Source organism: Salvia miltiorrhiza, chromosome 6 (assembly GCF_028751815.1).
Source record: "Salvia miltiorrhiza cultivar Shanhuang (shh) chromosome 6, IMPLAD_Smil_shh, whole genome shotgun sequence".
In the NCBI taxonomy this organism is placed as follows: domain Eukaryota; kingdom Viridiplantae; phylum Streptophyta; class Magnoliopsida; order Lamiales; family Lamiaceae; genus Salvia; species Salvia miltiorrhiza.
The window spans coordinates 8,572,264-8,597,211 of record NC_080392.1 but is presented as its reverse complement, the minus strand read 5'-3'; the positions used below and the strand labels follow the sequence as shown (position 1 = coordinate 8,597,211).

Below are 24,948 nucleotides of genomic sequence, written 5' to 3'. Positions count from 1 at the left end.
GGCAGCTAGATTTTAGGTTGAGCACTTGAAACTTTAGATGGAGTTCTCCATTGATTGATGATCGATTCTCAGGCTTGTCGAGGTAGTAGTCAACTCTGATTGTGCACCTGACTTAATTGGTGCTTTGATCAATGTTGACCTCGTTGGCTATAAGGTGTTGGAGTTTCTCATTTGAGCTTGATGATTTCCAGGAGCTCTTAGATGACTTGCAACTGGAATCATCATCTTCTTTCATGATCATGGCATTTCTATTAGTCATTCGTCTATAGCTTTTGTCTCATGGAAAGTTTTTGTCTCTGAATTTGAGACTTGGGTAATTTACTTTGAAATGTCCAAGTATTTTGCACTTGAAGCACTCTTATCCTATCTTGTGCACCCTGATATGGTAGGCTCGTCATCAGCTTTTTAATATTTCTCTCTACTTCTAGGAGTGCGGCAAGATTGTGATTATCTCGAAATAATCATCTTAATTTGTTGAATTGTGCTTCATTCTTAAGGTACTGTATCAATAGCTCCTCTTTGGATGTCTCAGTCAACTACTTTCCCTTGGAGCTTTCAACTTCCAAGGCACTACCTTACACCGAAAAGCTACTTTACATTTCATCCTTACAGATGGTCTTCATTTATTTTACACTATAATTTAATTTTTCTTATCTTCATGCCCAAAATAATTGTGTCATTATAAGTGGGACAAATGGAATATTACCTTATGTCTACATTAAAGAAATATTGTTGTATTTCCGTACAAAAATAGCTAAATTTGTTATACTCTTATGAACATGACTTTTTAGATGTACACTTATTTTTAGGTTATATATTCTTATATACTACCACAACCAATAATGTATAGATCAAAATTTGTCATGCCAATCAATATTTCAATATACATAGTTATATAGAAAATATATTATTAATTCTTTTATTTAAAATTTTGGTCTAAATAACTTTATTTAGTTTAGAATTTGTACCCAATCAAGACTTAATTATTCATCTTAAAAAGTTATAAATGGTTTTGCTTAAATATATCAAAAGATATTTAATGGTATAATGCAAAAAATGGTGTATCAATAATATATTTGCAAGTTATTTAAATATGATTTTTTAAAAAAAATTACTCACATAGACAGTTTTTTTTTAGCTGACTCGAACCTTCGACTGACTCGAACCTTCGACTCATTAATTAAAAGAAAAATATTTTACTAATTTAATTATAGTCACTTTTTCAATTATAATTTTTTTAAGCTTCGAGGAAAAGGGGAGTTGACTAATAACTTGCAGAGGCGAAAAGAGCATTTAAAACCGGTTATATTTATAATGGTCACAATAATTACAAGTATCCAGGATAGTACCAAAATCAGTACGATTTGATTCGTGGATACTCAAATAAAATAATCAACAAATAATATTTCAAATACAGTACAGATCGATTAGATTTTAAATCATCAAATCGTTTTATAGTCTCGTGCACAAGCTTAATTAAGTGTAATCTTTTTTTTTCTCCACATCGCCGCCAACCACCTTCAAAATAAATAAAAATTAACAAAATAGATAAATGCAGAATAATAATGAGTGATGATACGACAAATATTGAATATACAGATGTAACCATCACTTATGAAGCAGTGATGGCGATGGTACGGGCAATCGACGCTCCTAGTTCATCAAATAATTATATTTCTACTTTCACTATTATAATTTTTATTATCTGTAACAAAAGATAATTGCACCCCTCTAATTTAATTAATTTCTTAATGGCGAAATTTTTAAAACAAATGAGAATAACACTAATGAAAATTGCAAAAGAGAAAGAGGAAAGCGTTGTCCAATTCCTTGAAAAAGTGAAAAAAGATGGAAGATAATATTGATAAGTAATCTTTTTTTTGGTCACCTTTTGAGAGCATCTTTGCGTTAATAGGCTTTAATTTATGCCTTTATTTAACATTTTTTAATGAATCCACGATGCTTAAATATCTTCACTTCCTTCTAAGTAGATTTCAATTAAGTATGCATTTAGCTTTGATTAGTAAATTAATCCAACGATCGGCATGCATCGGTTGAAGAGAAAATTCGTACTTGATTAAAAAGAAAAAGGAAATATATTACTCCTAAAGACGGCAACTACCCAAATAATTGATTCGATGCAGTTGCAACTACTGTTGCATAGTTAATCGTTACTTAATTTCATTAATCCAGAAATAATTGCGTACAAGAAAAACTTCAAAAGCCCTTTTCACCATATGTATAAATAATAGTATAGGGTTAAGTACACCTAGTAATCGACATTATCACCTTATAATAATTGAAAATATTATTATTTTAAATCGATCGCACCACTTCCGTTTTGTGATAAATGTCCTAAACTGAGTTCATTTTCCAATTTAGAATATCAAAGAGTGGCTCACTGAATGTCACATCGAAATTATAATCAAACTTCATTAAAAATTACCTAACTTGAACGTTAATGTTGAGTGTGGAGTTAGCACTACAGTAAAATTTTCACAAGATTTATTACTATATTTTTAGGTATAATAAAGTTTAGCTATACCTACATATATATTTATATTCTCTTTTATGCATAAAAATATAGGTAAATATTATTATATTTAAAAATATAACTAATTTTACGATATTTATCCACATAACTAAATTTGTTACATAAAAAAATATCACAAAATATTTTGATAAACTAACAATTACTATTAAATAAAAAAATTTAAAAACCATGCCATCGTGGATTCGGACTCAAGACGTTTGATTTTAGGCATTAACCACTATATCATCTGGCCAACGCATGCATACATATCACAAAATATTTTTATTACATATAGATATCATCACGCATACATACTCTCTCTCTCTCTCTCTACAATACACACATAAATTTTATATTACTTTAATTATTAATAAAAAAATCGTGAACTAATTATAAATATTGTATCATAATAAATAATTAATTACACTTTCACATCTCATAAACAATTACACATTTATATGTCACAAGATTAACTACACCCTCAAATATTATTAAATTTTGTGACAGTTTTTTCTATTACACGTATAATAATTAAAAACAATATACTCGCGTGGCCATTTTGAAGAAGGAAACACAATATTTGGCCATAAATTGAAAAAACACAAAATTTGGCCATTTTTTTTACGTTTTAGGACTGTTTTGCCCTTAATTAGTGTTCACATATTGTGTTTCCTTCTTCAAAATGGCTATTTCAAAAATGTTCTCTAATAATTACCCACCTCAAGATGCATGCCACAAAATTATTTAATGATATTTATAAATATCACACTATTTCAAAATTATGTTACTATTAGAACATCTTCTTATAATGTAGTATTAGTTCAAGACATTTTTAATAAAAGGGAAATAATTTTAGATTTAAAGTTATATTTTCACCTACATTATTATATCAAAATATAATACTCATATTCCTTTGTGTAACAATCTCAATATCTTCCTTGATGAGAAAGATTTTGATGACAAAAAGCTAATGTGGATCCAACAGCAAATGCGGTATGCCCAACTTAAAAAGAGCGTGCAAGTTGATAACTTGTTATCCAGATGTTGCATTTGACAACATCAATTTATCATAAAAATACTAATATAATAAATAAACAAATAAATACATAAATAGCACATACATTTTATTTTTCAGATTAATGTTGGCCCGTCATGAATCGACTGTAACGTATCACTTGTAATTATTTATTAGTTCGGAAACGTGTGTACAAAAATTTCACAAATAGTTACCCTTTACAGTAATTAAGGAAATAATATTAAGTTTATACTCTTTCCTTAGTATTAAAAGATTTTATTTCTATAAATTAATATAAGTAATGTTGATTATAAAATTATATGTATTACAATATATATAGTAATCTTCATCTTATCTATCCATTCAACTAATTATGGATTATATGCACTGCAATATATACGCATTACTCATTCAACTTATGTGGTTTATTATTGTTTATGTGATTTATTATTTTCTCATCTTGTTTTTTATGTAGTTTATTATTTTTGTCATTAATTTAATTATTTTGTTTTCACTGTTATTAAAATCCCAAAATAATTTATTGTAACATTTATTTTTAATTTAGTTTATGATATGCTTAAATTTACTCATTCAATTATATGTGTACAAGTTATTGTCAATATGATACCTAATCATTGATTAGATTTGTGATAATAATGGCTTACATTTACTATATCAATTGATTAAGAGACCAAATTAATTGATCAAATTATAAAATTATAATATATACATTATAAGAAATTATAAATATTGAATTTAAAATATAATATAAAGAAATGAATATAATTGTGAGAATAATGCCGTACGTTGAGCACATCGATCAATTACTTCTTACAAATATGTTATAGTACTTTATATTATAAGAAATTAGTGAAATTGAAATAAAACAATTAGAAAATACAAATGAATGGCTAAAATTGTTATAATAATATCACACAGTGAGCATATCGATTGATTACTCCGCAAAATTATACTATATGACATTACTTTAGTATCAAAATAAAAAAGATTTATTATAACTGTGAGTTGGCCGCATTCTTTGATTATTTAATATTATAGTCTATTACAAAAAAAATAGTGAAATTAAAATAAAAGTCAGAAAATATGAATAAATGACTATAATTATATATAGTAATTCAAAGTATGATTTAATCCATCAATCCGGTCAACTTATGATATTTTTCTCAAAATTATATAGTAATTCATTTCTATTTCTAATGTAATAATAATAATTAAAGAATATAGCCAGTCTATGAGTTATATCTAATTATATTTTAATGGTAAATCACTCATCGGACCAAATACTACCTTGTTCAAACTTGACTAGTTTAACTAACGAACTTCATACTAACAAGTTAGAACAAGCTTTTATCGAACCAAACTTTGAATAACTTACGAGTAGCTTAGTTCATTTACAGTCCTATACTAATACTATAGAGAATCTCGTAGCCACATTGTTTGACTATTATATAAAATTATAGTATATATAGCGAAATAACAAGTACAAGTTAATTGTGAGTAATTAAATAAAAAAAATATAAAATGTGAAGAAATAGCTAAAAATGATTAGAATAATATAATACATTATTTACATTCTTTGATTATTTCATAGAAGTACAAGTTAATGAAAACATCATAATAATTGTAAAACTAAAATAAAAATTAAAAAATATAAATGAATGACTATAATTGTGAGAATAATGTCATACGTCGAGCACATTGATACCGATTAAAAATATACTATAGGACAACATATCATAATAATTAGGGAACTCTAAATAAAAAAAATTAAAACATAAAAAGAAATTAATGTCATATGCTGACACATCGATCAATTACTAAATGAAATTATGCAATAGGACATTATATTGTAATACATTAGTGAACTTGAAATATATATATATATATATATATATATATATATATATATATACATTAGGAGTATAAAATAGTAAAGAATAGCTAAAATGTTTAGAATAATATCATAAGTTAACTACATTTTTTTATTATTTCAAAAAAATACTGGTTAATGAATAAACCATATCAAATTAGTGAAATTGAAATAAAACTTATAAAACATAAATGTATGACTATAGTTGTAGGAATAATGTACGTTGAGCACATCGATTAATAACTTAAGAAAAATATATTATACGATATTATATTATAGTAATTTAGCAAACTCGAAATAAAAAATAAAAAAATGACCATAATTATGATGATAATATCATACGTTGAGCACATCGATTAGTTATTCAATTAAATTATATTATAAATAAATTTAACGAACTCAAAATTTAAAATAAAAAATAAAAATAAAAAAGAATTGCTATGATTGTGAAAATTAAAAAATAAAAATATAGAAAAGAAAAAATAAAACACAAAATGAAAAGGAAATGGAAAGAAAATTCAAAACTAAAAGTATTGTTGTGCAATGAAATATTAGAGGAATATTTTTTATTCTAAAAAAAAACGTGGCCTTATGTTCTTAGATATGATTGTGAATCTGTGATTAGTGAGTTGTAATAGAAATTTTATTAAAAGGAAAATAGAAAGAACAAAAACAAGTGAAAGCACCCGCGAGAAGCCACGGGAAACCGAAAAACAAACAAGACTAAGAGAACATTTTTAGAGGATCATCCTCATCAAAACAATCTTCGTCGTCAAGCATATCTCCCCATCTTTTAGTGGCTATGTCCATAATTGTCTTTCAAAATTATTGAAGTAAAAAAGAAAATAAAATCTTTAGAACTTTCCAAAATAAATTAAGGGTAGTTTAGTAATGATAATAATTTAAATTAAGTAATAAATTTTCAAGGGTATTATGTGCGCACATATTATGTGTGTTTAGCAGTACTCTTACTATTATTTTGTTAGTGTTCTAACCAAGATGTTGATAATTATTAGCTATGAGTTCAAGGATTTCAGATAGCATCCCAAGATATTTGTAATTTCCTGTTCAGATTTGGGATTTTTTAAGAATTGATATTTGGAATAATGAAATTTTGCTTAATGTCGGTTCAAAATGTGTGGTGTTTCTTTTTGTTTTTTTACGAGAAAATCCTCCACAGCTGCTATTCGAAGCCTTTTCTAAATGTTGATGACTTGATGTTATCTTTATTATGACGAAGGAAATATGTAGCTGTTGTTCGATTTTAGTATTTGTTATATTTTTTAATTAATAGTTTTAAGCAGCCACTAATCATAGTTTGTTAGGTAAATCATGTTTTCAGAATGGTCTGCAAAATATATTAAAAAAATTGGATATATATGATAATTAAATCTGTAAATAAAGTGTTAGTGAAATTCGAATTTAAGACCTTAATTTATCTTCAAAAACACCATTTCACCATCCGACTATATATTTATAGTTAATTAATAGTTAATTCGCCTAGCTCATATTTATGAAAACAAATATGTATGTGTAAAAGAATTATTGAATACCAAAAAAAATGATATTTATTAATTCTTTTTATAAAGGCGAGATACCAAATTACGCTACGACCTTAAAAAAACGAATGACTTATTAGACAATTTTATATTCTCTAATGTTATACTCCCTCCGTCCCAAACGAAATGTCATGTTTCCTTTTTTGGCAATACACTCTCTCTCTACATTTAATATTTAAATTATAATTTTCATCAACCCACTTTATCTACTTTATACACATTTCTTAATCTCCGTGCCGAAAAGAAATAGGCCATTTCGTTTGGGACGGAGGGAGTACTTCTTTATATGGGATATATATAAGGGTTAATTTGCTATAAATACACCAACTTTCGCCGATTTTGAATTTAGACACGAGCTTCAAAATCTGCCTGACAATACATAACCTTTGCACCCATTTTAATTTTTGGCCCGAAAAAATTAACCGGCGAAATACGTGGCATAATCATCCGACGTGTTCAATTCTTATCTGACATGGCTTTTATTGACAAAAAAACGGCCTCGTTTTGTATACTAAGGCCAGACTTGCAACATTAGTTTCTTTTCCAAATTAGGGCTACGACCAAAAACTGAAACTTTGAAGAATTGTTGAGGAAGGACGAAGATGGCGGAAAGGTAAGTAAAGTAACATATTTTCTATGAAATTTACTGAATTGGGTGTGTGAATTTGTTGATTTAGCTGAGTTTTTTGTTTCGTTCTATTTTTGAATTTGCAGTGCTTTTAGATTGTTTATACAACATGGTGGTCGATTTCATCAAATTAACAATGGGGGTGAAGCGTATTATGGTGGAAAAACCGAGTGTCGTAGTGGGCTAGATACTGATTTCTTTGGCTACTTCGATTTAGTTGAAGAAATCAAGAAATTAGGTTATGAGTCATTTGAACACATTTGGTGTAAGGATATGGATGGGAGTTCTTTTAGCTTACTTGAGGACGACGCTGATGTCCTTGCTATGTTAAGTCAGATGACTCCAATTCGTAGATATGTTAGAGTATATGTTGAGGGCTGTAAAAGAGCTGCTGCATTGACAATTTCAGAGGGTGGTAATATGGTCATTGAGAATGAAAATGGGGATAACTTGGACACACCATATGAGGCTAGCCCAGAAGTGCAACAACCTACAAAAAAGTCTAAGGGAAAGGAGAAGGTTCAGGAGAAGAGTAAGGTTAGAGAGAAAGTTGTAGAGACAGTGAAGGAGACTATCAATGAAAAAGTGAGGGAAAAATCAAGTGATAAACATGTTGAGAGGATTACTAAGAAGGTGAGTGAAAGCATAGATGAGCTTATGACTGAAAAGATTACAGAGAAGGTAAATGAAAAAGAGACTGAAAAGGTTAGTGAGAAGGACACAAATAGAGTAACTGAATCAGAGAGGGCCGAATTGTGTAGAGAAGAGAGTGAAGAAGAATCTGATGATGAGTATTTACCTAAGGATGGGGAGGAAACTGAGGACAGCCTAAGTGGCAGAGAATTAGCTGATGATGATGAGGAGTACATGTCAAGCCGTAGGCATGTAAGAATTGATAGGGATACTTTCAATGATATTGGTAGATACATTGGAAATGACAATGATGCTGTTGTTGGGGAGGACCAAGATATAGCTTTGTCTGATTATGAGGATAGTACAGATGGGGTCTATCCTTATGAAACTGATGAGGAGTTTGATGGTGTCAGAAGCAGTGTTAGAAAGGTTACTTATGATCCAAGATGTGATCATAAGAACTTGGTTCTTGAACTTGGGATGAGATTTGAGTCTGGGCAACAATGTAGGGATGCTTTGACAACCAAAGCCATCTGTGAAGGGTGGAATTTGCATTTCAGTAGAGTGGGTAAGGAAAGATGTGAGGCAAGATGTGAGGATCCATGCAATTGGAGTTGCTATGGCAGTGTAGTGAAGGGAGAAGGCACCTTTGTAATCAAACGCCTTTCATCAGAGCCTCATACATGTAGGAGGAGTAGGGATAACCTGCTGGTTAGTTCCAAATGGATAGCAAAGCAATATTTGAATGTTTTTAGGATGAGGCAGAATTTTGCAATTGATGATTTGAGGGCAGATATTTGCGAAAGGTATGCTACAGAGGTGAAACCAAACAGGTTGTACAAAGCAAGGACGATTGCTTTGGAGACATTGAGAGGGTCAGTTGATGCTCATTATGCCAAGTTGAGAAATTACTTGGCTGAAATGATGGTGAGTGACCCAGAAGGTAAGTTTGAGCTGTTGTGCAGTGAGGGAGGTGTGTTTAGGGGGTTATATATTGGGTTTAGTTCCATCATGAAGGGTTTCAAGTCCGGGTGTAGGCCAATCATAGGATTAGATGGGTGTTTTTTGAAAACACATCTTGGGGGGATGCTACTGTGTGCTGTGAGCAAGGATGGGAATAATCAAATGTATCCACTATCATGGGCTGTGGTGGAGGTGGAAAATGAGGCCAACTGGAAATGGTTCATAGAAAGGTTGATAGAGCAATTGAATACAGAGCAAGGTGGTGGGTACACATTCATTTCTGACCAACAAAAGGTCAGTTTATACTATGAGCTTAAATCAATTGATTTCCATATATTTGTTGTCTAATATCCTTCCAAATGCAGGGACTGACTAAGGCATTGGCAGACCTAGCACCTATGTCTGAGCATAGGAATTGTGCTAGGCATGCTTATGCAAACTGGAATAAGAAACATAAAGGAATCAGCTTGAAGAATATGTTTTGGAATTGTGTGAGGAGCACATATGTGGAGGAATGGCAGGAGGCAGTGGAGGAATGGCAGGAGGCAGTGGAGGAGATGAGAAAGGAGTCAGAGACAGCATATGTGGACTTCATGGAAAGGGAGCCTAATAAATTCTGTAAGGCTTTCATAAATACTCATTGCAAGTGTGATATGGTTGACAATAACATAAGTGAAACATTTAATGGCTATATTGTTAGGTCTAGAGGTAAGCATATAATAACCATGTGTGAGGAAATTAGGTGCTCTGTAATGGAAAGACAATTTAAGAAGTTTTCTGAGGTTGGGAGTGTGAATGACAGTTTGTGTTTTAGAATTAGGAAAACAGTCGAAGAAATGAAATTTAAAAGTAGATATTGTGAGGTGCACCCTGCTGTTGGTGGATTGTTTGAGGTTCATCTTTATGATGACAAGTTCATTGTGAGTCTAGATGAGGGACAATGCTCTTGTAGATCGTGGGAATTGACTGGAATCCCATGCCTTCATGCTACTGCTTCTATTATGTACACGAAAGGAAATGTGGATGATTATGTGCATGATTATTACTCAATAGAGCGGTACAAGAAGGCATATGAGGTAGGTATCAAACCATTAAGGGGAGAGAAGATGTGGCCTCGTGCAGATGGATGGCCAGTTAAGCCACCATCCTATACAAAGAGGGCTGGAAGGCCGAAGAAAAAAAGGGCAAGGGAGCATAATGAGAAACACCCCACCAACCCAAACAAATTGAGGAGATTTGGTCTGAAAATGACATGCAGAAAGTGTTGGCAGCAGGGGCACAACACAAGGGGATGCAAGAATGAGAAGTGTGATCCACCACCTAAACAAAAGGTAATATGTCCAGTTTCATGTATTTATATTTCTAGTTCAGTGAATTCAAAGATATTTGATCAACATATTCATTCAATACAGAGAAGAAGAGGGCGACCAGCCAAAGCTCAATCAAAGGCTCAATCAAGCCAAGTAACTGGTACAGGGACTAGCTCCCTTACAAATGCAGCTTCTCAATCTAATCCTCCACCACTTTCAGATGCAGCTCCCATGTCACTGCCTAACCCTCGGGCTCCCACATCACTCCCACTTCAAGTGAAAAAAACAATAGCAAAGGAGAGAGCACTTGCAAGGAAAGGAATTGGCACAATGGTGACAAAGTTAGGAAACATCTATGTGAGGGTAAGGATTAAAGCATAAGTTTTCTTTGAAAATAGTCTGAAACACAATCTAATTAGTATCACATTCACAGGGTTCAACCAAACAAAGGGGGTCAACATTTATCAATCCAAGGAAGGCATATGAGCTACCAAGCACTCAAGAAAGTGGAAATGATGGATTGTAATTAGTCTGCATTGTGCTAGTTTAGCATTTTCAGCTCCCATGAGCTTTGAGACAACTTTTTTCAATTATTGTAAGAATTGTGATGGTTAACAATGAATTGTGGTCTGTGCAACTTTTTACCTTCATTTATGTATGCAACTATTTTATTACTTCCATTTTATGAACTATTTGCAGGATATTATATTGAATTTGAAGGTTAAAATCTGCAAATTCATTTGAAAATTATTTGATCAACATTTGATCAACAACAAGCCATTCCTGATCAACAACAAGCCATTCCTTCATAAGTTATTTGATCAACAACCACCATTTGAATCATCATTTAGCCATTTGAAAATTGATTCATTTAGTACAACTACAAGCCATTCCTGCCAACTACAAGCTTGCAACTACGGTCATTTCTTACAACTACAAAATAAGGTTTTTTTACATTCCAGAAACCAAGAACCCTAACCAACTATCACAATAAGCAAAATCAGCAAGAGCATAGCCAATGTCACCATCTTCTCTAGCCACCAACGCCTTGATTTCAAGGCAGCCAATTCCTCCTCCAATTCGTGATTGAGAACAGTCATATCTCCAGCTTTTCCCCAAGCCTCCTCCTCCTCCTCCTTCGCCTGCCTAGCCAAGCAAGTTTGGATGCGGAGTTGCTCGCGGGCCTCATCCCTCTCCCTTTTCAGTTTAGCGATGTAGTTTCGTTGAAGTATGGTTGGCCTTGCGTCTATCCATTGGAAGAAAGCACATCTTCCATCCTATGTACATAACCCTAGGTCAAATGCTGTAGAGACACAAAAATGAAAAGGAAGAAAAATCAGGTAGCTAAGTACCGGGCCTAAGGAGCATCCGTAGTATCTTGTGGCCGGGTTTGCATCGGACCAGGAGATCTTGATGGCAGCTTCGATCTTGTGCACGCAAAGTGGAGGAGATGAAAGTGGAGGAGATGATTCCATTTTCTAAAAAAAATCGGTCGAAGAGGTAGGAATGAAGAGGAATTAGGGCTCACCCCTCTAAATTAAAATTTGAAATCTCACTAAAACGACGTAGTTTTAGTGTGTCTTAAACGGTGTCGTTTCATTCACCGGATGTTTGTGACACGCTGGATCTTCCGGTTGCCACGTAAGAAGAAATTTCGCCGGATAATTTTTTCGGGCCAAAAATTAAAATGGGTGCAAAGGTTATGTATTGTCAGGCAGATTTTGAAGCTCATGTCTAGATTCAAAATCGGCGAAAGTTGGTGTATTTATAGCAAATTAACCCTATATATAATATTCGTTATATAATTGTTTTGCATCCGGTCTGTTGAGTCAGGTTTAAATCTCAATAACAAATAGATAGAAGCAAAAGAAAAACAACACTCGAAATTTACGTAGTTTGATCCTAAAGATCTACGTCTATGGGAGGTCGTCGGAGAAAATTCACTACCGATGGTGAGAGAATATTATAATTACAAGATTGAGAGATATATCTAGAATGACTTGCTAAATTTGCGCATGAAAGTCCTATTTATAAGCATCAAAGAAAACCTATCACTTAGGCTCATTGATTCAGGTAATTAGGTCCAAGTCTTGTTACAATAATCTTTATCTCGGAGTTGAGTCATTCAAGCTGAAGCATTGAGCCGCCAAAGTTGTGGTAGAGTTGGGCTGCCGAGGTTGACAGAGACAAAAACTCCTTTTTTATCTTATCATTCCACCTTTCAAGTTGAAAATATATGTTCTTTATGAAGTATCATCAGCTCTGAGATACCAGGGCTGCATCACCTTCTTGCGAAAGAAAATTCAAATTCTCAATGTCACGTAAAGCTTATTTCATGAACGATTCACCCTTTTCTATGATTTTATTGGCGAAGTCAATCCTGCCAGGTCAAACCACAAATGATTGACTTTTCATATGATTGACTTTAGCCATGTGACAGTCAATATTATCCAAAATAATAATAATAATAATAATAAAAAAGAGCAAACTTTGATCCCTATCTTTGGTATGAAAATAATTATGATGCCATAATTCAACTCTGATTTATATAACGTTGAGCTCCCAATTTTACCCCTCATCACAATCATTTTTAATTAATTTTTGTTCCTAACTTCCTATAAGGGTACAATATATTAACTATTAAAAGAAATAGACCAACTCTTCCCGTCTTTGCTAAAAAATGCTGTAGTATACAAGTGTCAATACCCTAACAACTCGAGTTTTATATCGCTAAGTCTAAATCATGGTCGACTTTGATACCACCCAAAACGGATTAACTATGAATAAACTTGCTGAATTCGTACACTAGATCATGTTTAGTATTATAACACCACCACCATATTCACAAGTCATGCAATTTATTGGTTAGAGAAAATGTCATTAATTAATTCAGTAAATTAAACATTTTATTATACATCAAGAGGCGATAACATAAACTACATGATTTTAATTAGGTGTTAGACGTCGAGTTGTTGCAACGGACATCATCTTGCTAAATTTTGTGACAATGTCATTTTTGTTATATTTTTAAAATTTCTTCAAGAGTGAGCAAACTAAGAGTGACAAATTTGAAGGCATAAGTAATATGGTAAATAAGAGATTGCAGAACCTTATTGACTAATGAGGACCATTCAGAGTGTTCAGTTTGGTGGGCCGTGGTTTACCAATTCACATGTGAGGTTGGTGGAAGGCATTATCAACTTATTATTACTTCCCATTTCTTCACCATTTTCATAATATTTTTCATTCACTCCATATAATTAAATCTTCTATTACATCGTAAGTTTCTATTTGATGATATATATAATATAAAGAGTAATTAAAAGTAGATTATCAAATTATATGTCCACTTCATCCTCTTCTTTGGCTTATGGCGAATGTAATGATTGGAAAATCCCCCCACTCTTCGCTGGACAATTGTCATGGTTATCTTTTATGGCGTCAAATGTTGGAATAGCTCATAATTACAATTTCAAAAGTGAATACATCATTATATAGTTAAATCTATGTTGTAAAGTTTTCTTGTGGTAGTAAAGTGGTGGAAATGGAGATTTTATATTCGAATTTTATAAATATTTTTATAGCTTCGATCTATCTTATATATAGTTAAATCTATTACACCGATCTATCTTTCATGTGTGGATTTTTGGGCATTCTTAAATGCAATTTACTTCTTTTATGTGATTTGCATGTTTTGGCTTCTTTTTTTCTCGTTTAGGTTCGATTTTACATCATGTTCTTTCGTTACAATAGACGAATATCTTTTTCTTTTTACGGAGTTTTTCTCACTGGATTTTTTCTGAAGAGCTTTTGATGAGACTTAGCCCTTAATCACTGTAACTTGTGCATGCTCTTCAGGGTTCTTAAGTTTTTAGTTTTCCTTTTTAACTATAAAATCTTATACAATTGTGATTTGCATGTTCTTACACTTATAACTTTTATGTGTGATTTACCTTGATTTCTAGGCTATCACATGAAGGATTTATTAATACACATGAGAAGATGAGCAACTGTGGATTTCCACAACACCAAAAAAATAATCCATGTGTTGTACTAGAAAATGATGGGGTTTTGTAAAAATTCCCATTGTGAATGGTCTAAAAATCAAGTCCTCGCAATACTTCCTAGCCATAGACTGCATACCCTATTATGATAACATAGACAAGACTCACATGCCACATTATACTATGTGCCTACTCATATTTGTATATATGAATCCATGTGATTTTCAAGGCACAAAATGTGCCTACGCACTCTACCTATATGTTAAACATACTAGTTGCAAGTGGTGAGTCTCCAACAAAAGTAGAGCCATGTCTTTATTAGCTAAATAAAACTATGTGAGAGAAAAATAACCAAATAAATAATTATTACCAACATTAAAAAATAAAAAATAAAAAAAGAGGAGAGGGAGAGAGAAGAAGAAGAAAAGATCCCTTACTAAGCGATTACTACTACACCTTATATATCCTCTCCAACTATCTCATCCTCAACCTCACAAACATCACACAAAAAAAAAATAAAAAATCAAAAAATAAAAAGAAAATTCCTTCACTGTCAAGAATCATCATCTTCCTTTTTTGTCCGAGCGTTGTTCTTCCCTTCGCCTTTAGTGATAGTGATAAGTTGAAAAATGGTGAGCAAAAAGCCCAGGGTGGTAATAATCGGCGCCGGAATGGCCGGCCTCACCGCCGCCAACAAGCTGCACACAGCCGCCGCCAACAAGATGGAGCTGGCGGTGGTGGAGGGCGGCACCAGGATCGGCGGCCGGATCAGCACCTCCGAATTCTCCGGCGACCGGATTGAGCAGGGCGCCACGTGGATCCACGGGATTGAAGGCAGCCCCGTTTACAAAATCGCCGCCCAAACGAACTTGCTCGTCTCCGACCAGCCCTGGGAGTGCATGGACGGGACTCTCGAGGATCCCGTCACGGCGGCGGAGGGCGGCCACGTCCTCGCCCCCGCCTTCGTCGACCCCATTTCCCGCCTCTTCAAGAATCTCATGGATTTCATTCAGTGCAAGCTCGACGCCCAAGCAGCCGGGCATTGCGCCGGCGAGCTCAGCGTCGGCTCCTTCCTCCGCCGCGGCCTCGCCGCGTATCTGGAGCTGGAGAAGGAGAAGAAGGCGGCGGCGGCGGTGGGGAGCTGGAGCAAGCGATCGCTGCAGCAGGCGGTTTTCGCGATGCACGAGAGCACGCAGCGGACGTACACCTCCGCCGACGATCTCTGCACCCTCGACTACAATGCCGAGAAGGACTACGTGCTCTTCCCCGGCGAGGAGATCACCATCGCCGGAGGCTACTCCGGCGTCATCGACCATCTCGCCTCCGTCCTCCCCACCGGCGTCATCCAATTAGGCCGGAAGGTCGAGCGAATCGAGTGGGCCCCGGCGGGCGGAGACGATGGTGGCCGCCCCGTCACACTGCATTTTAGCGACGGGACGACCATGTCGGCCGATCACGTCATCGTGACCGTGTCCCTCGGGGTGCTCAAGGTGGGGACCAGCGAGGGATCGAGTTTGTTCGATCCCCCGCTGCCCAATTGCAAGACTGGAGCCATATCGAGGCTCGGCTTTGGCGTTGTCAACAAGGTGTTTTTTGCGACTTAACCCTGATTACCGTCAGGACGAGGGTTTCCCATTCCTACAAATGGTGTTCCATCCCTCGGACTCCGACCTGAGGAACCCAAAGATTCCTCAGTGGATCCGAAGGACGGCATTCCTATGCCCCATTTATAGCAACTCGAGAGTTGTCCTGTCCTGGTTCACAGGACAGGAGGCTCTCGAGTTGGAAAAGCTAACCGATGATGAGATCATCGGCGGCTTTTCGAGGACGGTATCGAATCTGTTGCCATCACAAAACCACAGTGAAATCAGCCAGAAATTTGATAAATTGTTGAGGACGCAATGGGGGAGTAATCCACTGTTTTGGGGATCATACAGCTATGTGGCAGTTGGATCAAGTTTAGATGACATGGACACATTGGCTGAGCCACTACCGAAATACAGCGGCGTGGATTCAGCTCCGCCGCCGCTGCAAATCCTTTTCGCCGGCGAAGCTACACATAAAACGCACTACTCCACCACTCACGGAGCCTACTTCAGCGGCCTCAGGGAAGCCAATAGGCTGCTTAAACATTATAATTGTATTATTAATTATTAATGGTGTATGAAAATTGAAATATTTTGTTTGTTGCAGTATTAGAAATTTTAGTCAGGGAGTTTTTATTTTGGAAAGTTTAATTTTTTTTCTTGTTTTACTTTTCTTGGCTGGGATATTATGCTTAATTACTATTTTCTCCACATTCAATATGGAAAATATCTTGTTAAGCATATCTCTCTCTCTCTCTCTCTCTCTCTCAAAAATGGTAGGGTATGGGGGCAATGAAAGGGAGAGATGGGGGAACATGTTTCAGATGGTGAATTTAAATTAAAGAAGCTTCGTTTTCAATATTTTGGTATTGATTCTTTAATTGAGAGTTGAATAGCAAAGAAAATAAGCTCGTTTTGTTGATAAACGAAATTAATGGTGGAATTGAAGAGTAAAATAGCAAGCTTTGATCTCGTATTGTGTTGTAGGTTTGAGGGATTCTCTTTTTTAAGCTATGTTGTAAGACAGGATCCGCGAAAATCGGCTACTATTTTTCGTACCCATTCCCTCCTCCCCTTATTCTTATTTTTGTGGGGTATCTCCATTTTTTCTCCAATAGCCCTAAATAAAGTAAGATAGATAAATAATTATATCTTATCTAAGCGTTTGATAATAATATTGATTAACAAGAAGGCCCGCATTAAGCGAGAGGCGCGCTCTTATATTATTGTTCCACTAGAAAATTTAATATCTCCTCCCCCATTCCCCCATGGTATTATTTATCTAAGTTTTATTTATCTTATTTGATCTCAATTTATATATCAAACACCCCCTATTTTATTATTGTTTTAGTGTATTAATAAGATATATGGCCTCTACTTAATAATTATAGAATTCGTGCATTTCATATCATAATGTTAACACAAGAGATTAGTTCACATAGCCTAGGATAATAAATCCGAGAGGTAATCGTGTGAGTAATCATATATTCATAATTTAAAATAAAAGGTTAATTATGAGGATGGGGTAAAATAATTTATGAGAGATAATTATCATTTGAATTCATGTGTGATATTTGGTAATCCCATTGAGTGTTTCTGTTTTTCCTTTTATTTTGTGTACGTGTTTTTGGACTTACATAAATGTTGACCTAATTAGATTGTTAGAAACAATTATATGGAATCTGGGACATCATCATTTGAGGATAGGAATACCCCTCTTGGTATATGACGCACGTTAAGATTTAAATGGCTAATTCCACTATAATGCTTACGTGTGGCTAATCATTTCGAGGGTGAATATATATAAAAATATTTATATATCACGAGTTATTATTATTTCCATCAAAAATGCATATAATATCAGTAAATTATTAGTCTATATATGTCGTGTCAAAGACAATTAAATATGAGGCATTTGCAAAAATGCCTTTTCTTATAAACACTTGTAAAAATGCCCTTTTTCACTTATGAAAAAAGAGCATTTTTACAAGTGTTATAAGAAAATGACATTTTTGCCTATTAACACATTAAATATTACTCCATTCCTACTTCAAAAATATACTCTCTACTCCATTTCACACTAATAGGCACAAAAATTGCACACGAATATTAAGAAACAAATACTCCATCCGTTCACAAAAAATATCAATCACATGCATATGCTCTATTCTGCACTCACAATATAATTAATTGTTATTATAAATACTACTTTAAGTGGGACCTTTTCTACACTCACAATACAATAATTAATTTTATTAAAATTCGTGTCGTCTTTTACTAGTACTATTTTTTGTGGATGAATGGAGTAATTTATAATGAAATATGAGAGAGAGTATTTTTTTTAAGTTATATTTGTTCAAAAAGTAAGAGAGAGATATGAAAAAAAAGATAATTATGCATGAGTCACAATGACATATGGTTGTAAATAATGAGTTATATTGAGATATATATTATGTATTAACTTTCCATTTTAGGAAGTGGACTATCGGTTTTATGTATGATGGAATAAAAAAATATTTATCAATAATTTATTAAAATCTGTGTTCAACCAAAATATCATAGTTTTGACGAACTGAAAAATTATAAGAATTGAAATTTTGATAACAAAATTTATTAGGGATGACAATTAGGTTCGGGTATACGCGGGTACTCACACCTAATGGAGCAGGTATGTTTCGAGTAGAGTTCGGAGTCGTGGTTAAACATTAAAACTTGAGTTGGGTTGGGTGCAAGAGTATAGATCTCCGCCCCGAATCTGCCTCCACAAATTTTATATTCATTAATTTATTTTTAAAATTATACTTTATTATTATATATATATATATTAAATTGTTGTTGTTTGTTTTATGTGATGTTAAAGAACTTATATGTTATTACTATTTATTTTAATTTTTTATGAATTTTATATTAAATTGATTGACTTTATGTTGTTTTAAAATTCTTGCAATTTTTTGTGAAAAGAAAATAAAAAATGGGTACCCAATGAGTATCATTTGCCCATCGAATAATCCCTGTCTCAAGTACACCCCAATTTAGATAAGTATGGAATCAGATTCAAAGATGAATTTTTAGAATGTGTATAAATTTTAAAATGCAATATCTGATCCGATCACGTTGTCATCCTTAGAATTTAATATTTTCTTCGTCTCACTTCTAATAGATTTATTATTTTTTTGGGACGTTTCATTAGTTCATTTTCTATTTGAGCAGAAAAAATAATTCTCTCGTCCCAATTCAATAGGCATTTTCAAAATAGAAAATCAACACATAACAAATATCTTTATATAACTCATTATTTACACTTAATGTCATTGTACTTCACACATAATTATTTTTTATTTATTTCTTTCTCCTACTTTTTGGACATATATATCATCAACAAAGTTACTTTTCTCTCCTATTTTATTATAAATTATTTATTTTTTTAATATTTATGTCCAAAGTTTGTGGTCTATTGAATTGGGATGGAGTGAGTATTTAATTGATGTGAATCATACCACTTTTCTCCTACACATTAAATTTTTTTATTTTTATTTTTAAAAAAATGAGTCTGTTAGAATATGACAGAGGGAACGCTGTGCAAAACAAAATCACTAGTTAGCTAGCGCTGCGAGTAGAAAATAAAATCATTACAGTTGCCTCCACTTGTTACCTTTTAAGCGAATCATCCACTTTAAATTATAAGGCTTCCCAAAAAAAGAACAAAAGAATAAAAATTTCAACCACTCATTATATTTTACAGTGTGGTATTACATGAGTATTAGTAAAAATTGATAACAAAAATATCGTTATTGCCACTCTAATAAAAATGTGGTTTTTTAAATCTATTTTGTTTGTGGCAAAAATCAAGATAGCCTTTAAATAGGATAAAACCGGTTTGTTTATGAAGAAAGTAGAGAAAAAGCGGGGTCATGACTCGTGAAGAGAGTATTAAAAAAATTGGTGTGCCCCAATCAAAATTTCTCTATTTGTAGCAAAGGAAAAAAAGAAAAAAAAAAATCTAATTTATGCTTATGGTCATCTTAACTATACTAAAAAATAATTGATGAAAAATATATTTTATTTAGCAAAATTCCTCAATAAAATAAATAAATATACTAATTATAATAAGAAAAGGAAATACACACGTGTGCTACTGTATTAACATTAGACGTTTAATTCACAAAATTGTTTAAATGAATTATATGGCGTTTTCGAAGAAGAAAATAAAACTCCTTCAGAATTCCAATAGATTTTGCTCTATCCACATCAATTTTCTATTTTAATTTAGAGGAATTTGAATTGATTTTATTTTTCATGTCAACACAATAATTCTACTTAATATGTATTTTAATAATAAATATTTTAGTATTCCCTTCTTTGGTACTTAACATTAATGCATGGGTGTAATTATTTTTATTTCTTACTTCGAAACTATTTTTCATTATTACAGGCCATACGCGCTGTATCGATACATATAGACATATTTTATTGGGGCAAAATGATATATACCCATTCTAAAAGACAAAATATAAAAAATAACTACTTTTTATAAAAACATATAAATATACCCATTTAGGACATTTTTGCCCTAATGTTGAGCATTAGTGTATTTTCTAAGAGTGTTTCGACTACAAAGAATGACTAAAACATAAAAATAACTACTTTTTACTTTTTGTCTTTGAGAATGGGTAAAAAAGAACCATTAACCATATTTTATTTGTCGTACATATAAACTAAAAAATAAGTAATTTTAAACGAAGAGGTTTTTTTGGCAAATATGTAAAAGTGGAGTTTAGATCAGTATAATTGAGATGAAAACTATACTCATTTCAAATTTAATTCATAGTTATTATTCTACCTAAAATCGCATTCCACGACCTATTATTTCAGTTATTTGATAAGCATTTAGCAAATATTTGCAGTAAATATGTATTACTTTGATAAGTATTTTTATTCAATTAATACATCATTATTTATACACTGAACCCACGAATATTATGTCACTCAGACTCTATCGGTTCTTAAAGGTGGTTTGCTCTCAATTGAACTAGAGGTATATATAACTGTTTTTGAGAATAGAGGTATATATAACTTTTTTTTTTGAATAAATGGTATATATAACTTTACATACAAAAAAGTTAGAAAATATTTTTCTTACAAAAAATGACTAACCCTAAACCCTATCGAAAAGCCATTATTCCCACTCATAAAATTCCCCATTTCTTTTTGCCCTTTTTGACGGAACCCTCAAGACTATAGATTTCTTTTCAAGGAAACATGAGCTGATAATTTTGTCAATATCTTTTTCTTTCTTTTTCGGTAAATATTAAAGAGAATAGTCATATACTCCGCCCAATTCAATTAGCTAGCCAGAAAAACTTAAGTAACCATTTGTAACAATAAATAATTTTGTGTGTTAGCCCAGTATTAAGGTAGTTAATGTCTCGTATTAAAGATTATGAGTTCGAGTTCATCACGGTCGCAATTTTTAAATTAAATGTTACAATTATCAAATAAAAAAAAATTAACTTTGTGTGTGTAGGTTGGCCTAGCCGGATAGAATGGTTAATGAGTTTATCATGATGTGGTCTTTAAAATTTATATTTATCTAATAAAAAGTAATACTCCCTCCGTCCCATTAAAGTTGGCCGCATTTCCTTTTTGGTCTTTCCCACTATTGTTGGTTACTTTCTAAAAATGGAAACATTTAATTTAATTAAGCTCAATTGATTAATTTAATTTAAACTTTCTACCTAAACCTAAACCATCTCCCTTCTCTCTCTCCCCTTTCGTCTCTCCCTCACTCTCAAGTCTGGCGACACACACACACACACACGTCGCCTACCACCTCCAAAAATCCGGTAGCTTCCTTCTCCTGCGAGGGTCACCGTCGACGACAACCTCCTCCCCATCTCATTCTCATCCTCCCCCCCCCCTCTTTCTCTTCTGTCGTCGCCTTCTCCCCTCCTCTAGTCAGACAGCAACAGCCCCACGGCCGCCGCCTCCGCCCCTCATCTCCTCTATTACTCCATCGACAGCAGCACCGGCTCCATCGAACCAGAGCAGCGGCGGCTTCGATTCCATCAAGAGGGAGGTTCAAACCCTACGGCGGCCAAAACCTTGATCTAACGGGGACGCGATTTGGGGGTGGTTCTCCCTTCTCTCTTATTCTCTGGTGGGATCTGGTTGTTTGATTTTGGGAGGTCGTCGTTGTGGGTTTCTGGTTTTGGTGAAAAATGGATTGAGGAAATTGGAACAGGGGCGACGTCTGGCTGGAGAAGATGGAGCTGGCCGGCGGCTACTCGCCGGAGATGAAGGCGGCGCAAAGAGGAGCTAGAGAGAGGGAGAAGGGTTTGATTCGTGGGGGAGGAGAGAGAGAGAAGAGTTGAGAGAGATCAAGGGAGATAATACTTTAATTAATTCTTTAATTTTGATGGACCGCACTTAATAAAACATAACCATCATCTTCTTAATCTCCGGGCCGAATAGAACGTGACCAACTTTAATGGGACGGAGGAGAAGTAATAACTTTGTGTAAGTGTGTGTATCGTGATGTGATTTTTAATATTTTTTATTTATGCTAATAAAAAATTAATGATAATTTTGTGTGTGTTATAATGGCCAAAATGATTGATGATTGAGGTTAAATGTCTTAAGTTCATATTTACTGTTATATCATACGAACTTTAATTTATTTTTATTTATTTATTTATTTAATTTTTTTATCATCCAAACCCAAGGAAAACTATTAACTACCTTCACAAAAGAAATGATGATTGATGACTTTATTTACCTCAAATATTGAGCTTGTTTTATCGTATTTGTATTTTGGAGTATTAATTCGTATATAGTTAAATGTAGGGTGATCTGCTTCAAAAAAAAATGTACAGAGGGTGATATTCGACTTATTATATGATACATCTTCCCTTTTGAGTGGGGAAAATTTGAGATGGTGGGAACTAAATCCGTGAACTCATTTTTACAAATTTTATAGCATGTACGTTTTTGAAGAGATATGAGAGGATTTCACATCGATCGACTCATCTGTCAATTCGAGTTAATTTTTGGCTGATGAGTTAATTGATTCGAAGTGTGATTCACATGGATGAGCTTGTCAGCTTGACTTATAATTTTTTATGTGTGGCGTGTGCATTGCAGTATTACATATGACTATCCCAATTAATTCATATGAGTCTACATAACAAATTAATTTAATGTATCATTGAATTCAATAATTAAGTAGGCCTCTAAGACATGAATGAGTCAAGCAATGACTCAACCAATTCTACTGTCCGTAAAAATAAGGGAATAAAGAAGAAAAGAATAATAAATTATTTAAATTGGCATTAGTAGTTAAGGACCCTAGCTGATGCAGTACAACGGCAAAAGTCAAGGTTCCAACCTCCCGACTGCTCAATGTATTTTAGATGAATAATGTGCGTTTACTTTGGTTGTCACATTTTATTGAAAAAAATAAATACAAAAAAATAAGAAAATATTATGTTTTCTTTATTTTTTATCATATATTTATTTAGAATGAAAAGATGATAAAATATTGAAAAATATTTCACACCACTCCGTCTCATTACAAATGTCTCATTGCTTATAAAATGAGTTGGTGGAGAGAAAAATATATTGAAATTTGTAAAAGTAGGCATAGAGATAGAGTAAGTGGTGAGCTTATTAGTTAATTAGTCTTTCAATGAGTGAAAAGGGAGAGAGTATTATCCAACATTGGAGAGAAAATGAGTGAAAATGTGATGTCCGAAAAAAAAATTATATCATAGCAAACATGTGAAAATGATGGAAAAATTATGAAAATATATTTTTTCTCTCATTTTCCATTAAAGTAGACACACCCTTAGCTAACTACATTAACAAATTCTGCTTATTAGCTATAATATTCCTTCTATATAAGTATTTATTTTTTTAGCTAAATGTTATTTTATCAATATAGGGCTAATATGGTATAACTAATTAGGGTGTATAACATATCTATGTAATATCTAAGAGTAACTAATGTTAATAACATTCAAAAAATATGCAGTGGAAAGTGAAGAACATAGTATATGATACTTTTTTAGGCAAATATTAAAATAACCATTTTGCTTAAGCAAAGGTTAATGATAATCATAAAAATTAAAATATATTAATTATAAACAATTTTACAAAAATATCCTTATATTTTAAATTTTAAAAATATAAATAATAAATTTTAAATTATTTATAAGACTTAAAATCTGAAAAGAAAAAGAAAAAAGAAAAATCAAAACCCCAACCCATTCCCCATCGTCTCCCTCTTCGAGGTAGGAGCTCGCACAGTCGCACATGCTTGCATTGTCGTCGGCGGCGGCACCTACATCACCGCCGCTGGCACCCGCCAAGCCTCGTATTATCAATTTTTATGTAAAAAACAAAACAATATCACAAAAATCGAAAGAAGTTGCAGAGAAGAAGAAAAAGAAGATGGTAGAGAGGGGAACGACGATGAGATTGAATGTGGTGTGGTCGTCGATGGAGAGACGAAGGAAAAGAGGAGGAGGACGACGACTCGGAGGTAGTCGGACTGAAGAAGAAAAATCGGGGGTAGATCGGGAAAAGGGGCTACGGCTGCTTGGGTAATTGTAATTGGTGAGAAAAGGAAAGGGAATGGTGTTTGGTTGGGGGAGGGGAAGAAGGGAGAGTAATTGAGTGTTTGTTTGGGGTGGGGGTGGGTGTGGGGGTTGGGTTGTGGTGGATGTCTGTGAGTGTTTGTTGGGGGGGGGCGTATTCGGAGAAGTGGCCGGATAATACAGGGAAGGGGAAGGAAGGTCCAGGAGGGGGGTGGGTGGGCTTAAGTTTTAA

The 24,948-nt window shown here is 33.4% G+C and overlaps 2 protein-coding genes across 2 annotated transcripts; one reads left to right on the top strand and one right to left on the bottom strand.

Moving 5' to 3' along the window:
• Positions 1-11,378: 11,378 nt before the first annotated feature.
• LOC130988446 (uncharacterized) lies at positions 11,379-12,310 on the bottom strand. Its single transcript, XM_057912283.1, has 2 exons — positions 11,885-12,310; positions 11,379-11,809 (listed from the first exon to the last, which is right to left on the bottom strand). The coding sequence occupies exons 1-2, from the start codon at positions 12,005-12,007 to the stop codon at positions 11,507-11,509; spliced, it is 426 nt and encodes a 141-aa protein (XP_057768266.1). The 5' UTR covers positions 12,008-12,310; the 3' UTR covers positions 11,379-11,506.
• Positions 12,311-14,956: 2,646 nt separating this feature from the next.
• Positions 14,957-16,728, top strand: LOC130988445 (probable polyamine oxidase 5). The gene is given in 2 exon segments (XM_057912282.1): positions 14,957-16,125; positions 16,127-16,728. Coding segments are annotated over 2 exon segments (1,527 nt in total). The 5' UTR covers positions 14,957-15,165; the 3' UTR covers positions 16,694-16,728.
• The last annotated feature ends 8,220 nt before the right edge of the window (positions 16,729-24,948 follow it).

Coding starts and splice junctions, on each gene's coding strand:
- LOC130988446 (XM_057912283.1), bottom strand. CDS start 12,007: ATGGAATCATCTCCTCCACTTTCATCTCCTCCACTTTGCGTGCACAAG. Junction 11,810..11,884: donor ACGGATGCTCCTTAGGCCCG/GTACTTAGCTAC, acceptor TTATGTACATAG/GATGGAAGATGTGCTTTCTT.